Source organism: Lissotriton helveticus, chromosome 12 (genome assembly GCF_964261635.1).
Source record: "Lissotriton helveticus chromosome 12, aLisHel1.1, whole genome shotgun sequence".
Lineage (NCBI taxonomy): Eukaryota > Metazoa > Chordata > Amphibia > Caudata > Salamandridae > Lissotriton > Lissotriton helveticus.
Genome location: NC_136073.1, coordinates 896781602 through 896799246, shown reverse-complemented (window position 1 = coordinate 896799246; position 17645 = coordinate 896781602). Strand labels below are relative to the sequence as shown.

Sequence of the window (17645 nt, the reverse complement as noted above, 5' to 3'; positions counted from 1 at the left end):
TGACTTAAAGCCATACTGCTTTAAAGAAACTACTGCAGATCCCACATGGGAGACTCTGAATATGTGTGTGTGTGTCTACACATATGTAAGTAACATAAATTGCATGTAGTTTTAAAGCACACCTTCACGCAAAGTAGCTGTTCTTTCTTTAATAAATAAAGAATTGTGCTCATTTTATCGACCTCGGAAAGATGAACATCTTAAAGCTGCTAGCAGGTACAGGGCCTCGAGGCTTCAGTGAACAGTAAGGTGAGCCTTCCCCTTTGTCAGGGAGCGCACAAGCAGCAGGGGTGTCATTTGTCTGCAGCACACAGGCCCCAGGAGAGCAGGCCCGAGGCCTTGAGGCGCTAACAAAAGGAGCGCTCAGGCGGTGTTTACTCGGAGAGAACGGGGCCGGAGCATTGTTGGAAGGAAGAGAGCACACTCCCAGCACAACGGCCATTTGTGTACTACACTGTGCAGAGAAAGGGCTCAACACACGATGCACGGTATATATGGGCAAACCCTAGAGTGCACCAGTGAGGAACATGCAGGAGCCGCGTGTGGACACCAGCAGCTGATCACCAACAGGTACTGGTGTGTGTGTGCACGTGTCTGTGTGTGCCTGTCTGTGTGCCTTTGTCAGTGTGTATGCGGATTGTGTGCATGTATTTCTGTCAGTGTCTGTGTGCGTGTGTCAGTGTGTCTCCATGTGTGTGCGCTCATGTGTGTGTGTCTTTATACTTAATACAGCGCGGACCAGGGTAAAAACACAAGCATAAGTGCGCACTCGTGAAGTTATTGCGTCTGAAAACCGTACTGCTTTTAAGAAACTACTGCAGATCCCGCATGGGCGACTCTGAATATGTGTGTGTGTATCTACACACATGTAAGTAACATAAATCTCATGTCGTTTTAAAGCGCACCTTCACGCAAAGTAGCTGTTCTTTTTTTAATAGATAAAGAATTGTGCTCATTTTATCGACCTCGGAAAGATGAATATCTTAGTGCTGCTGATTAATTTTAGTGCTCTGTCAAGTAAACATCAGCCCAGTGCTGCGTGTGTCCCTGTCTCTATTTGAAGTGGAAGTCTGCATGTGTCCCTGTCTCTATGTGCACCTTTCCTGACTGATCTCGCAGTTCTCTGCGTAAGCTAGGCTTGTAACATAGTCATGTTAAAGTGTGATTAACATGGGATGGTAGGGGTTCTCCTCCAGGTGTCTAGACAAATTCAGTCTGAGTGCAAGTATTCACGACCGGGCACAATTGAAATATCTGAAGCTGAGGCTCAAGGCACCATGGTTTCTCACAGTGGGCCATAAGGTGTGAAGACTTAGCGCCGAGATGCCCACGGGCCTTCGTTCGCGCTCTACAAGTGCTATAAATAAATAAATAAATAAATAAATAAGACTACATGCACATTCAATCCTTGGCCTCTCTGCAGAGCGATGCTCGTATATGTGCTAGTGGTAATTGTGTGTGTGACGGAGGTACACAGATGTCAAAATCTGGGAGCAGCATAGGAAACGACAATGCAGTCGGGGAGTTGTATGCTTGGGGGCGGAGCTTTCAGTGGGCCGGGTCTCACCGGTGCTGAGCACTAGCAGTAACTTTATCCTATTAGCATTACAAATACATTATATTTATTTTGCTTAACAAAACTCACATTGACACAAGCCATTAACATTTACAATGCCAATAGCTCAAACTCTAATAACTGCGAGACCCATTGCATTGCAAATGCTTGTTTTATTTTGTTTTTAAAATTTTGAATGGTATAAATTGCAAAGTGTATAATTTAGTGCGCAATACAAGTAATTTATTTTAAAAATGAAAATAGAAAGGGCTGGTACTGCAGCGGGAGGTCGCACCCTGAACTCTGAGGGTTCATAACTCACCACGGATTCCCCCCCCCCCGTACTTCTGGGCTGCCTTTGTCGAGGTCAGCAGCCATGATGGGACTGGAAAACTTGACTTTGTTTCAGCAAGTAAATACAATATCTCCCACTCAAATATGGCGGCCCTCTGGAAGCCGCCTCCTACTCCTTCTGACCCAACCACTCTTGCGGTTCGTGATTGGTGCAGAGGGTGCGAGGGAGGAGTAGGTAGAACTTATAGCTCCGCCCATTACCGCGTGGCTTTTGTTACCTACTTATTCACAAAAAGTAGGCGGGACAACAGGCCCCGCCCCGTGATGTGATTGATGGGAAGGGGCGGATCTTGCTGGGCCGTGCTGCCATACACCGTTGTGGCACTCCTGATTGGAGGAGGAGTCTTCAGCCCCAGGATCTGTTCCGTCACTCCGCCGGTCATTGCTCCGATATGCATAGGTATCGCGCCTATTGTCCTCTGATAGGCGGACAGCGCCAGTAAGCCCCGCCCTGCCGCTCGTGGTCGGCGATTGTGGTTCGGCTCATGCTCTTGAGTAACTCCTAATTATTGGGCGGAGTCTCTTGGCCCCGCCTTCCGCTCGTGCCTCTCCAAAAATCCCTGACTGGGGGCGGAGTTTCTTGTCTCTCGCTCGTTGTCCTTCAGCAAGTCTCGAGTGGTGGGCGGGGTGTTCTGTGGGCCCGCCCCCTGCGCGAGCTCCGCATACTGCAAACTCTCACTGGTGGGCGGAGTCTGGCGGGCCACGCCTCTTTGGACCAGCCAGTAACTCTTGGCAGGTGGGCGGCGCCTCCCGTGGGCACGCCCCCCGCGCGCGCCTCGCATCCCGCGGCCCCTCGAGCCCCATCAGTCAACGTTGGAGCTCGTGAGAGCCGTCGGCCCTGGAGAGCGCGCGGAGCCCGAGCCCCCTCTATGGCCGTGGGGGACGAGCCTTCGGGCCCCGCCTCGGGCAGCCGCAGCACCGACAAGGCCCTGGAGGAGGCCGCGGCCTCGGGGACGCTCAACCTGTCCGGCCGCAAACTCAAGGACTTCCCGCAGAGTGTGCGCAATCACGACCTGTCTGACGTCACGGCCGCCGGTGAGTGACGTCACACGACCGACCAATGGGCGGGCACGCTCACAGTGACTTTCAGGGGAAGTCCCGCCCACTGGGCTGTGCAGTCAGTATCATAAGTTACTTTGCAACTCCTGACTTTTGCACTGCTTTGTGCACTTTCTATTGTGTGCACTTTTATAGAGCACTGGTTCCTATTTCTTAAAGTGCATTGCTTGCCCCTGCTGCATATTATGAACTATTATGCTGGTTGTCTTTATTGCATACTGATTACTTTTTTAGTCTGTCTTGCAGAGTACTTATTCATTTTTGTGGTACTGATTACTTTCCACAGAGTAACGGTTTAAGTGTGGGTTTGAGAATATTGCTTTCAGTATAAATACATTAATTTCACTTTAGGAAGTGTTTAATTACGTTTGTAACGGATTGTCCCCATTAATTAGCTTATGCGTGTATGCATTACTTTTTAATTTTCTGGTTACTTTTATTATTGAGTAGAGATTTATGTTGTAATTATTAACTTTTTCTTCAAATCATCAGAAACTATTTATTGCTTTCATTGAAATGCTTTGATTCATTTTGCCACAGAGGTGTCATTGCCCTCAAACTGAACTGTTATTTGTTTGACACTGGATATTACTAGTTGCCTCGCTGCTTTTTGGCACTTGATTGCTTTTACCATAGTACTGATCATGAACTGCAATGCGTTGACAACTTTTAATCCAGGTGACGTCTTCCCCTGAGCTTTGTTTACAGTTCCTTACAATACTAAGGTGCTGATTGATCGCTCCACGAGGGACTGGTTACTAATACACCACTGATTGATTACCTGTAGAATAGACTACAGATTATTTCTACCCTCGTATTAGAATGTTTACATTTCTTTCACTCTGGTTTGTATGTTATAATGTTTTGCTCATGCTGATTGTGAAGTACTGATGCCTTGTGTACCGTTTTGATCGTTTTGCTCTCAAGCAATTCAATCTTTATGATAATTTTACTCGGACATAGTTGTTCCTTGCAGTGTAACATATTGAACCTTTAAAGTAACGTTCTAAAGTGTGTGTCCTCTTTCTGAAAGTGTTGTTTCCTGCTGCTGCGTCGTGCTGTAGTAAGATTTACTCTTGACTATAGACTGATGTGTGCCGCACAGCACTGTGTTGCACAGTATTGAGTCCGTGTACCGATGGAGTTCCCTCCTGTCAGTACAAAGCGAGGGCTGGTGTTACTGTAAATACAAGTGTATGGGTTCCCCTTGCTGGAAGGTTCTCAGTGGCTCTTGGGTACACTGCTCTGCGGCCTGCTGACTAGTTTCACCCTTTACACTTGGCACATAATATATCTGCAGAAGTTCCTTTTGTCTGAGATTCTGCAGTAATTCTCTTTTCCTGTAAAGTACAGGCTCAGTAAATCGGCTATTGTAGCGGTCGGATGACATTACTCACTGCTGATACCTTCTCTGCATTGACCACTTTTTCATCTATTTCAATTGTTTTGTCAGATTTAATAATTCGTGAAGTGCTGGTCCTGCATCCAATCCCTTCCTCTGCTCAGGTCTGGGGCCTTTCCACGTCCCTTGGCCCCTCCAACAGAGGCCGCAATGTGCTGTGTGTGGTTCAGTCATCTGTGGATTGCCTCAGGTCACTCTGTGCATCCGTGTCCTCTCTGAAGGTGTGATCCGTGACTTGTCTTTGTTTATGATCTGTGTACCTTATGAACCGGTGACTTGAGCTGGGTGCCATCTAGTTGATGAGAAGGCTTCAAGGCCCTTGGCAGTTTGGTCTTTGATTACGTCATAGTGTTTGTTGTTTGTCATGTATTCCCAGGGGCTCGACTGATGACGTGATGTCATCTCGGTCAATGCCACATGATCTTGTGACTTCATTGCTTCTAACAGGTTCACAAGCTCTAGCCCTCTACTGATACTATGATGTCACATGGCCTTCTGATGACATTTTAGTCATTGCTTCTCACAGATTTCCAGGCTCGCTACACTTCTACAGTTGCTGATGTCATATGACGTAATCCTATTCAGTACTAGTTCCAGCAGAGTCTAACACAGTGCCAGTCCTTACTCTCTGTTCGGCCCTTGGGAGGACACACTCCAAATTGTATGCAGGAGATGGCCTGTTGAAATAATGTTTCCATTGACTTGTTTGTGTTATCAGTGCCCGCTGCGTCACTGCCACACTAAGGGGTTGGTACTCGGTGGACACAGATGAGGCAGGCCTCCCAATAAGCCTGCTACACACCTTTCCTCTCTTTCCATCCCGCCCGTGTGTGGGGTCTGGATCAAATCATTTGCAGTGATGGGACCAATGCAGCGTGGGCACAACGGGGCATCAGTATGGCGAGTGCCGCCACCTTCCTATGAAAGTACCTTCTGGCCACTCCTGTAAAGTTCTGCTGATATGTGACTCTCAGACACTTGCTTCAGCATCCTGTGACCATCCTGTGAGCACGTTGAGTTCATGTGTGTGATGTGTGGATGGTCGCAAGACTCCGCATTGTGGTGAGTGTATGATTGCTAAGGCCAGCGGGGACCTTTTGTGATTGGCCCTGGTTTTACGTGGCACATGGAGGATACGGTTCAGCTTCCCCAATCAGTGCACATGTAGTGCTTTGATTCCTGGAGCTGAAGGGGGGAGCTCTGGGCATTGAAGTGTGGGAGGAAGGAGACCGGTTTCCCTTAAAAATTCAATGTGGAGCTAACATGGGAATTCTGATCAGTCCTTCCTGAATACTGCCATTTTGATGATGGCAGGAGAGGGGGGTGAGTCCTCATGCTATGTCCTATGCTATGTACTTTACTAGGCACAACGCTTGGCTGCCCTATCTGCTCTGCCCCCAGCCCGCCTGGTCTGGGTAACCATGAACCAGCTGTGCCCCCGTGGTCCTGAGGCCTTGCGGCATTGAGTACAACAAATGCTTAGCCCTGCAGTCTGATAAGCCTAACTTCCCGCTCACACAACCCCAAAAAAAGCATTGGCATTCTTTTCTTTTGCCCCTATGCACCAATCTGGGCCTCACTGGACTTCATTTGAGTGCATTACATAGAGAGCAGCTTCCTACAAGTGCCAGAAGAGGGCACTTAGTCTGCTTTCCAGAACAATTGTAGGACGACACAGAGGCAAATGACTCCAAACCCCATGATTGAGGCCTGGTAGCCCCTGTCTGCCCTGTGCGCCCCCAACAGTGCTAATTACTTCCTTGTAGTGCCCTTTACTTCAGTTTTGTGTTTGTTACAGGGCGCGCGCTGTAACTAGACCGCTTGTGTGAAGCACTTCCTGGATTACTGAATCTAGTATAGCACGGCACTTACAGTTTTCCAATCTATTTTTTTTAATGCTTGTTTTTGTTAGACCAATGGTTCCTCCTATCCACTGTCCACTCCTGTCGCCGCCCCCTTCTCCCCGGGGCTTCCTGTGTACATTACACAACCATAGACTTAAGTGTTTCCTTTTCTGTTCGCTGCGTTAGGCTGCAGATGTTAACAATCCAGTGAGGGTATTTCAAATGCAAACAACACTACACATTCCGGTATCGGTTCCTCAGAGGGCAAGGATGTCCGCCCTGAGGGTGCCTTGAAGGCCAGCGCCAAGAAGCCTCCAATGGCGGCATCCCCGTGCCCTTCTGGTGGCCGGGATCTCGGCTAATACCAGATATCCGCATTGATTAAGCTATAGGGCGATCATTCTTACACCCAGTGGGGTCTTTGCTTTCTCTGGTATTGGAGATACAAACCCCTTGTAGAGAGGTGGCCTAGGGGCGGGTAGAGTCCCTCTGGGTACGCATCGGCGCTAGCAGTAGGCGCTGCTGCAGTCTTTAATCCGACCCCTGGCTCGGAGCGTCCGGTTTCGAGAGTCTTTTCATGTTCACAGCTGAGGCACTTATCTTGTCTGCATGTCATCCTTCCGCAGGGGCGGGTCCCACACTGTGGGTTTCCTCTTGGCCTCCACCCTGAGGACTGCACTGAGCACTTTCAGAGCCTTGTGCTTAGCTGGTCAGTGGCGGATCTTAACACTGCATCAAACCCCAAAATCTGCTTTCTTTTGGGTTTTGTCACCCAAGGGGTCGACCTTCCCCCTTTGTGCTGCTGTCTTGACGGCTTATGGAGTGGAATTTGGGGAAAAGCAGGCTTGTTTGATGACTTTTTTTTTAAAGTAGACCTTTATCAGTGGCTCTCGGTCCGGATTGCAGCTGCATGTAAGGGAAAACCCTCTAGCATTCCCGATTCTGGGAGCTTTAAAAAGTCCCAGATGTGCTCCGCACCAGGAGCGAGAACCACAAGGCAGTGCCAGCCCCTGACCCACACGAAGAGTGATGCTCCCTTCCATAATGGCTACCGTATGATGGCGCGAGCTTCCAGGCACTGGAGCGGTGATGGACCACTGACTTAGCGAGCGAAGCCATACATCACCTTGGTAGCTATGTTTAGGGCTAGTAGAGGCCCTTGTGTCAGGCTGATGGGGAGTGTTTCCATAGTCTGAGAGCTGGTGGCCATAGATGAATGCCCTGGTACTGGGGGCAGTGATCCTCACGTGTTGTCTCTAAGTTCATTGTTATTGATTGTTGGTTCCACTCCTGGGTCTCCATTGGATGGGGGGATGCTCTGCCAGTCATCAGTGTAAACATAACATTTAAACCCAAAAGTTTAAGCCTTGCACACATGAAAAATAGCATATGAGCTGAAAACAGTTGGCTCGAGTAAGGATCTCTGGGGGACTCTGCCCTTCACATCAATTGTTGTTTTTGCATTTGTCACCCCGAGTGGGATGGGTATGCTCAGACGTGAGTCCTGTGCTCTCCATGCCACTGGAGTCAAGCTATCCAGGCTGATGAAGGCTGATAGCCAGAAACCGGTCCTTGGATGCTTGATTCCGGTCTGGGAAAGACATGGCTTGGCAGTTCGGGCTGGACTGTTCCCATGAGGCACAGGGTCAATGCTGATTTGCATATGGCCATGTCTGAACTGGGGTGGTGTGGAGTGCAATAAAACGATGGATTTAGGCCCAGATCTCTGTACTGGGATGAATGTATGACATTGTTCTGCATTCTGTCCATCAATTGTTTTTGCACTTCACAGAACCACATGCAGATATCAATGGAACAAGAGGGGCTTGGTTATTCATTATTGTAGTCGCTGTTGGGCAGTCGCGCACGCTTTGTTTTTATTTTCTCTCCGAGGTGTTTTTTATTCACTGTAATGATTTTAATTTGTTAATACAATTACTTTATAATTAAACAAAATAGCTATGATTGTAAAGCTGCCATGGGCACAGCTAAAATAAGAAATTAAATAAAGGGAATGGGACCAAGTCGTCAACGAGTATAAAATTACATCAGGGCTTCATGAACTACAAGGAACACCTGCGGGCATCAGTGGTGGGGCTTCCGCATGGCCCAGATGTTGGACTCCGCGACGGCCTCCAGCCCAACCCTTCTGTGCTTACTCCAGGTGGGCGCTGCTAATCTGGGGAGTCAGATATTTTCTTTGTTTCAGGGTATTGGCTGCCTAATTTTATGTAAAATACAACTTTTCGAAAGTAAGCTGTGTAAATTAGATTTTTCCCCCAAGACTGGGCGATAAAGGACAGGGCCCAGTGGTTTCTATAAAGTTTTAAGAAGTTTCTGCCTTGTTTGGCAAGTGGACAGTACTAAGTGCCACTTGTATTGAATTGGCCTTTTTCCTGATCAGATGGGCTGGAGAAGGGAGCAATTTTTCTCATATCGGCACAGTATGTCTTCGGCAGTGCGCAGCTACATTGCTAGAGATAGACAAGTGACTGTCTGAACTACATTTTTGGGACAATGGCTTCCTTGTGGCATATACTGGTTATTGGCTTTTAAAGGGTGGACAAGCCTTGTGCAAGACTGCAAACTGTACCATTTGGAGAGCCCGAATAACCATTCCCTTCCTCACACCCTGCACCGCAGGTGAGAGCCAGGACCTTTACTCCACCTACGCAAGGGTGCCTGTATACCGACCCTTTGATGGCGCAACGCAGACATTAGTAAGGATAAAAATGTACAAACTGCTTCTCGTGAATGTCCCCATCCTTTGGATTCTATATCTTGTTGGCGCGGCCCCTTCTGGTAGCCCTAGAGTTCATCTCTGAGGCTTACACCCCTCCCCATTTATTCTGAGCTGACATTGTAGATTATCGCTTGGAGCCCCGTTGGTGCCTGGTATAGTATGATATAGTGTAGTATGGATTACGTCCCCTTGGTTCAGCCTCCCGACCAGACCAGCCTTTTTGAAAGATTCCTCTTCTACGTTGAGCTTGTTTTCTAGCTCTTGCCCTCCCCTCCCTTTGTTTCAGCCTGTGGTTCATGCCATTCCAGAGGATTCCTTCTCCATAGATTGATTTCTAGATCCTGGCCCTTCCATCCCTTCGGTGCCGCCTTTATTTCATGCCCTTCTGGAGAATGGACTCTGATTCAAAGTTCCATTCCTGGGCTTTGCTTCACCCCATACCTTATGTTTGGCCTTAGGTTCATGCTTTTTCTAATGAATGTCCTCTGTTCCCTAGATACCTCTCGCCACAGTCTTTGGGATGAGCTTTCAGCTCCTGCCCATCTGGAGGATGTCGTTCTCTATATTCTTAGGCTGGTTTCAGGATAGCGGCACTCCCTGTCCTTTAGGTTAGGCCATCTGTTTCTGCTCCCTCTAGAGGATCTCTTCCTCTGTAGTCACAGTTTTCTTTCCAGATCTCACCATCCCTGTCCCTTCTGGTGGGTGTCTTCCTCTGTAAAAGTAACAATTGGTGGACGGACGGCTGGAGAATGCAAACATTCAGCCCCAGTCACAAGGATCTGGGTTTAATCCATCATTCTTTTGCTCACCACCCCACCCCAGTTTGGACCCAGCCATATGCAAATCAGTCTTGACCCTGCTCCTTGTGGAAACAGTCCAGCCCGAACTGCCAAGCCAGGTCCTCCCTGTCCGGAAACAAGCATCGTGGGACCGGTTTCAGGACATCACCCTTCATCAGCCAGGCTAGCTTGAATCCATTGGTGTAGTGAGCACGGGACTCACGTCTGGGCATCCCCTTCTTCCTCTGTATTCAGTTTTCTTTCTAGATCTCACCATCCCCGTCCCTTTATTGTGGGTGTCTTCCTCTGTATTCACAGTTTTCTTTTTAGAGCCCACCATCCTCGTCCCTTTGGTTTAGTCCATATGCCCTTTTGAGGATGCCTTCCTTTGTATTTAAAGATTACTTTCTAGATCCCATCATCCGTTTCAGGCTCAGTAATGCCCCTCTGGCGGATGTCGTCTTCTGTAACCATAATATGCATTCTAGATCCCACCCTTCCCCTTTGTTTCATCCTTCAGTTCTTTCCAGTTTTTGGATGGTGTATTCCTCCATATATTTCTAGATCCCACCCGCTTCTCTGTTCAGCTTTCAGTCCTTCCCATCTGGAGCCTGCCCTTCCTCTCTTCATTGACAGTGTGTGTTCTAGATCCCGTCACTGGCACGTCTTTGTTTCATCCTTCAGTTCTTCTCCATTTAAGGAGGGTGTATTCCTGTATGAAGCGTTGGGTCTACTTGACGCCGCTCACCCCCTCGGTTCATCCTTCGTCTTTCCCTTCTGGAGCCTTCCTTCCTCTCTGTATTCAGAGTTTGCTTTCTAGATGGTGTCACGGCCACATCTTTGTTTCATCCTAAAGTCCTTCTTTGAGGATGATGTATTCCTGTATTTATCTTAGCGTTGGGTTTCTTCTTTGCCCTTCCTTCCTTCCTTCCTCCCTCCACTATATTCAGTGTCCGGTCCTGGTCACCCCCCCTCCTCTGTCCAGTTTCTTTGCTCTCGCGGGTCGGCGGGCTTGCACAATGTCGCGCTTGTGCTAAGCCCTGCGTGTGTTTCTAACTCGTCCCATTAGAGCTGTTTCCAAAAACAAAGGGGTTCAAGCCGCCCCCCCTCAGCCGGGGGGTGGGTGTCACGGAGCCCTGCGCCCAGAGGCCTGCTCGGCCGCGTGTGATGGATGAGTGATGACAGGGAGCCCCTCTTGCAGGAATTAAATGTATGTGAATAATAATGAGACCGAGGGAGCTCCGCGCGCAGGCATGAAATAAATGTACATTAGAGTGAGAGGGGTGTGTGTTTTTATTTATTTATTTTATTTATTTATTTAATGCGATTTTCTATAGCGCAAACTTTACCCGAAGGTGTCGGAGCGCTTTACATAAGAACCAGTTGCAAAACATAAGGACTAAGGATGACACGCGTTACATACAAGATACAAACAGAAAGATTTGCAAATGTACAAGATGTAGGCCCATGTGCATCATTGTCAATTGCATTCACAAACGGTGCAAATCGCAATTTTCGGCCGTTTGCGAATGCAATTGACAAAATTGGGATGCATCATGGTTTTTGCAATTTTACAAATCGCAATTTGAGATTTCTTAAATGCAATGCATGAACATTTGAAATTTGCGAATTTGCAAATAGGGAGAGGTAAATTACCATGAAGTTGACCTTCATGGTAATTTGCGAAAATTTAAAGTGCACAAAAGTGCATTTTTGAAAGTTTCATTTTACACAGGGCATGTGTGTGTGAAAAAGGCACTTAAAGTTATATTTCAGGGGTGGGTCCTTTGGACCCCCCTGAACCCTTGAAATTGCATTCTCAATTTGCGATTCACAAATTGCAAATCACAAACTGAGAATGACTTCCTATTCATTCCTATGGGCAATTAAAGAAGGGATTCTTTAATTGCGATTCGCAAAATGTGAATCGCAATTAAGGAATTTTAAGAAATTGAAATTGCAAAAAAATAGCGATTTCTTAATGCATAGCCTTTTGCGATTTCTTAATTGCGATTTCTTAATTTTCGCAGTTAAGAAATCGCAAACGGCAACAATGATGCATGTGGCAGGTAAAGTCATACAAGGAAGAGCTACACATAAAAAGAAAAATAACAAATGTACAAATAGTAAAAGTCACTCGAGGAAGAGATACGAATGGATATACTCTGAGTCACATAGGACTGGTCACAGGAGAGGGGCACATCCAGCCGTTTAAGTGCACATTCAGTTGTAAGTTGTATTCTTATAGCGCTTACTGCCCCATACGAGGTGTTGCAGCGCTTGAAGTGTCTGCATGGCCCTTGGATTCCACCTCCTCGTGGCCCTCTCCTCAGCTCTGCTCTGTCTGCCTCGCTCGTCACTTGAAGGAAGTTTGGGGTGAAGGCAATTGTAAGTTGCATTCTTATAGCGCTTACTGCCCCTGACGAGGCGTTGCAGCGCTTTGAGTGGGCGCATGGCCCTTGGAGTTCACTTCCTCGTGGCCCTCTCCTCGGCTCGGTCTGCCTCGCTCGTCACTTGAAGGAAGTTTGGGGTGAAGGCAATTGTAAGTTGAATTCTTATAGTGCTTACTGCCCCTGACGAGGTGTTGCAGCGCTTTGAGTGGGCGCATGGCCCTTGGATTCCACCTCCTCGTGGCCCTCTCCTCAGCTCGGCTCTGTCTGCCTCGCTCGTCACTTGAAGGAAGTTTGGGGTGAAGGCAATTGTAAGTTGCATTCTTATAGCGCTTACTGCCCCTGACGAGGCGTTGCAGCGCTTTACGTGTCTGCATGGCCCTTGGATTCCACATCCATGGGGCCCTCTCCTCAGCTCGGCTCTGTCTGCTTCGCTCGTCACTTGAAGGAAGTTTGGGGTGAAGGCAATTGTAAGTTGCATTCTTATAGCGCTTACTGCCCCTGACGAGGCGTTGCAGCGCTTTGAGTGGGCGCATGGCCCTTGGAGTCCACTTCCTCGTGGCTCTCTCCTCAGCTCGGCTCTGTCTGCCTCGCTCGTCACTTGAAGGAAGTTTGGGGTGAAGGCAATTGTAAGTTGCATTCTTATAGCGCTTACTGCCCCTGACAAGGCGTTGCAGCGCTTTGAGTGGGCGCATGGCCCTTGGAGTTCACTTCCTCGTGGCTCTCTCCTCAGCTCGGCTCTGTCTGCCTCGCTCGTCACTTGAAGGAAGTTTGGGGTGAAGGCAATTGTAAGTTGCATTCTTATAGCGCTTACTGCCCCTGACGAGGCGTTGCAGCGCTTTGAGTGGGCGCATGGCCCTTGGAGTTCACTTCCTCGTGGCTCTCTCCTCAGCTCGGCTCTGTCTGCCTCGCTCGTCACTTGAAGGAAGTTTGGGGTGAAGGCAATTGTAAGTTGCATTCTTATAGCGCTTACTGCCCCTGACGAGGCGTTGCAGCGCTTTGAGTGGGCGCATGGCCCTTGGAGTTCACTTCCTCGTGGCTCTCTCCTCAGCTCGGCTCTGTCTGCCTCGCTCGTCACTTGAAGGAAGTTTGGGGTGAAGGCAATTGTAAGTTGCATTCTTATAGCGCTTACTGCCCCTGACGAGGCGTTGCAGCGCTTTGAGTGGGCGCATGGCCCTTGGAGTCCACTTCCTCGTGGCTCTCTCCTCAGCTCGGCTCTGTCTGCCTCGCTCGTCACTTGAAGGAAGTTTGGGGTGAAGGCAATTGTAAGTTGCATTCTTATAGCGCTTACTGCCCCTGACAAGGCGTTGCAGCGCTTTGAGTGGGCGCATGGCCCTTGGAGTTCACTTCCTCGTGGCTCTCTCCTCAGCTCGGCTCTGTCTGCCTCGCTCGTCACTTGAAGGAAGTTTGGGGTGAAGGCAATTGTAAGTTGCATTCTTATAGCGCTTACTGCCCCTGACGAGGCGTTGCAGCGCTTTGAGTGGGCGCATGGCCCTTGGAGTTCACTTCCTCGTGGCTCTCTCCTCAGCTCGGCTCTGTCTGCTTCGCTCGTCACTTGAAGGAAGTTTGGGGTGAAGGCAATTGTAAGTTGCATTCTTATAGCGCTTACTGCCCCTGACGAGGCGTTGCAGCGCTTTGAGTGGGCTCATGGCCCTTGGAGTCCACTTCCTCGTGGCTCTCTCCTCAGCTCGGCTCTGTCTGCCTCGCTCGTCACTTGAAGGAAGTTTGGGGTGAAGGCAATTGTAAGTTGTATTCTTATAGCGCTTACTGCCCCTGACGAGGCGTTGCAGCGCTTTGAGTGGGCGCATGGCCCTTGGAGTTCACTTCCTCGTGGCTCTCTCCTCAGCTCGGCTCTGTCTGCCTCGCTCGTCACTTGAAGGAAGTTTGGGGTGAAGGCAATTGTAAGTTGGATTCTTATAGCGCTTACTGCCCCTGACGAGGCGTTGCAGCGCTTTGAGTGGGCGCATGGCCCTTGGAGTCCACTTCCTCGTGGCTCTCTCCTCAGCTCGGCTCTGTCTGCCTCGCTCGTCACTTGAAGGAAGTTTGGGGTGAAGGCAATTGTAAGTTGCATTCTTATAGCGCTTACTGCCCCTGACAAGGCGTTGCAGCGCTTTGAGTGGGCGCATGGCCCTTGGAGTTCACTTCCTCGTGGCTCTCTCCTCAGCTCGGCTCTGTCTGCCTCGCTCGTCACTTGAAGGAAGTTTGGGGTGAAGGCAATTGTAAGTTGTATTCCTATAGCGCTTACTGCCCCTGAGGAGGCGTTGTAGCGCTTTACGTGGCTGCATGGCCCTTGGATTCCACCTCCTCGTGGCCTTCTCCTCAGCTCGGCTCTGTCTGCCTCGCTCATCACTTGAAGGAAGTTTGGGGTGAAGCCTGGTGTCACAACAGGATGTGACTCAGTGGCTGCAGCAGTTTTGAACACTTCTGCTTTTCCAGCGGTCACATTTCGTCGCCCGTGGGCCGGTGCCCCAGCTGCCAGAGCCCAGATGGCATGATTGCATATCGACGCGTTGGCACGGCCTCGGGGGTCACTTCTCATTCTCCCACCATGGCCAGTGTCTGCCTGGAACTCCATGGGACATGAGAGAGCGCGGTGCTTTCTCTCTGGACTCGGCTGTTATTCCCCAAAGGCCCACGGTTGGAGGCTCGAACACTGCCAGTACAGAGGGGAGACGGCCTTTACATTATACAACGCGTGGCCATGCAATGCGTTGTAAAAAACATTCAAACTGTTCCCCTCTTACAACCACAGAGGGGAAACTGCCTGTACAGTGAGGTTTTTACCACTTTGTACCTTTCCCACGCATGTTTTTACAGCCTTTACAACGCATGCCTTTACAACGCATTTATGATTGGGGGTCTCCTCCACACATTTATATATATATATATATATATATATATACAGTGGAAATGGCATTTGTTGTAAAAGCGCATGTTTTCTAAAAAAATGCAAATAAAAAAATGCGTTGTAAAGGCAGGCAAACCATTTCCCTGCGTTGTTCCGTCATCCAACCTTCCAGAGGGTTGCCTTGTCCCTTCAGATCGTGTATGCGGGGGCCTCCAGCTTGTGCTGTACTGCAGCCGGTGATGACTGGGCTTAGCTGGAGATGGCCCCGTGTGTACAGAATCTGGGGGGGTCCTTTGTACTTCCCTCTCGGTTTACAGTCATGTAGGAAGGTGGCTACCTGACTATGGTTACCCCAGATTTTTTGCCTGTGTTTAACTGGTTTTTTTGACTTAGTTGACCTGGTTCCCTGCTAATCAGGGCCCCAGGCCATCTGCTCTCTCTGTAAAATGGATTCCATGTACCCTAGGTACATACCAATTGGAAATGGACTCCTTGTCAGCCCCTGTAGAATGCACTATAGGTGCACAGGGCATAGGAGCCACTAAGGCCTACCAGGGGCTGCAGCATATCTTTTGCCACCCCTGGCTGGTTCTTAAATTGACACAACTGGCTGATCACTCAGCTGGGGTAAGGTGGTGTACACACCCCTTGCTTAGATATAGTATACCTATGTCTAAACCTATATCTGGACACATGTAAACCTGTGAGCCACTCCTATAGACAGGCCTCACCAATCCTGGAGGCTGGGTGCTTGGTTTTTATGTGAGATGGAGCTCTAGCATGAGCTGAGCCTGTCTGCAGCCGTCGGGAACAAATCCCTAAGCTGTTTCAGGATAATGCCATACCATATACTATTAAGTGCCTTATAATCCTCGCGGTTATTTAGCAACTCTGGTTTGGCTTTATCAAAACATGTCGTGTAAGGTGTCATACGCTTTGGAATACCATCCCCTCGCCAGTTCTGGCGACGGGGATGGCATTCCACCCCTCTAGAGGGGTAAGACATGTTACTTCACTTTAATGCGGTTGATTTCTCCAAAGGCCTTAAGATCCACAAAATGGATGCCTCTGCCACAGACAAATGTCTGGACCCCTGGAGCTGACCGAAACCCAGTCAAGGGGGTCCTGGACAAAGGGTTTCCTGTCACAGGAGGGTGTCACCGCCCTCCAGACAGGAGATAGTGTATTGTAGCAGGGAGGTTTGAAAGAAACCAGACACTGCCTGGGGCGCACAAGGCTGCCCCTTGCATAATCCGGCCAAACCGGTTCTGGGGCACTCCAGCCCTCGTGCCAGGGCGGCCTGGATCAAAGGAAGGGGGTGTATCCACCCACTTCCTGGGTCCCACCCATAGGAGGGGACCTAGCAGGTAATCACGCCCACCAGATTCGAATAAGAGTGGGAGCAGTGCCAATGCACATCAGATTTCCTGGAAGAAACATATGAAACGATATTCTGGACCCTTCGCCCTCCATCTCAACGTGGAAGCCCGAAGAATCTCCCTTGTGGTCAAGGAGTGACCACCCTGCAGCAGCAGGCACCATCCAGCCCTCGACGTCTACTTGGTTGCAGTTCCCGCCGGAACTCGAGCGACTGAGATCGACGAGATCAAGCCTGCCCAGCTTCTAACAGCCCGATCCACAGTCCCTGCAAAGCTGAGACCCGTGGAGGCGACCGGAAGCGTGGGGCACGCCATCTTGAAGTGACCACGAGACGCTGACCGTGCAGCCCACGAGTGACCCTCGAAGCTGTACACCGGGGTTTGAGAAGCCCCCACCCTGAGCTACTCCTGAGCCGAAGTTCAGCCCTCCACACTCGACGAGTGCTGCGTGGGGCCCTTTGGCACGATTTGGCTCAACGCGTTGGCCCGGTCACTTGCCAGCTGGCTTGTGGTCCCTGTGCCGACGAACTACAAAAGAAGACTCGTGATTCTGGTTGCTCCAGATCCACACCAGCTCCCCTGAAAGGGAGCCCCGACTCTGACCTTCCTGGTCCGAGTAAGACGCCATCTTCCAATCCCGCGTGGATTGCTCTTACCAAGGCTTGTTTGCTCCAAACCGGAAGCCGACTGCACCGACGGTGAGAGCCTGCGTGGGACAGATCGTGACCTGCTCCTGGACGTCGCAGATGCCCCAGAGCCCACGTGACAGCGAAGAGAAGCGCCTCGACGACCACCTGATTGCGCCCGACATTGCCTGGTTCCGTCCTGGTTCCACCCTGGTCACTGCTGAGTGACCCAGACTCTGTCCCCTCTGCTTTCAGGTACTCTACAACTTGAGTCCACCCTTGGACTCCACCGGACACTTCGTCTTCACCCTGCCTGCAGCCCTTTCAGCTTCAAGCACCAAGAGCCTGCGTGTCAAAACCCGACGCCACTTCGACCCTGTGCACCCACTTCCTGTGGGTGAGGTAACTTTGCTCCGCCGGTGTTCCCACACTGGTGCACACCTCTAGGGTCTGTGTGTTAAGTTTTGTTCCTCTAGGTTCAGCGGAAGTGTCCTTAAACTTTAACTATTTGACTTTTACGCACCATTGGTTAACATTGGTGCATGCGTGCGCTTTCCGCACATCTCCCGAATCCCGAGGGCCTTTCCCGACTTCAGCATTGCTTGTCCTGACTGCTCCCAGCGATTCCCTAGGCCCTAGGCCTAACCACTGTTCGAGTGGCCTCTC

General features: G+C 49.8%; 1 protein-coding gene across 2 annotated transcripts in view; it reads left to right on the top strand.

The window, feature by feature from the left end:
• The first annotated feature begins 2682 nt into the window (after positions 1–2682).
• LRCH4 (leucine rich repeats and calponin homology domain containing 4) overlaps positions 2683–17645 on the top strand; it is a 464731-nt gene continuing 449768 nt past the window's right edge. Inside the window, exon 1 of one of the 2 annotated variants that reach the window (XM_078669496.1) lies at positions 2683–2944. In XM_078669496.1, the coding sequence (XP_078525622.1) occupies positions 2779–2944 (166 nt within the window). In that variant the 5' untranslated portion in view covers positions 2683–2778. The remainder of the gene's footprint in view (positions 2945–17645) is intronic. The other variant, XM_078669497.1, reaches the window with a different exon arrangement.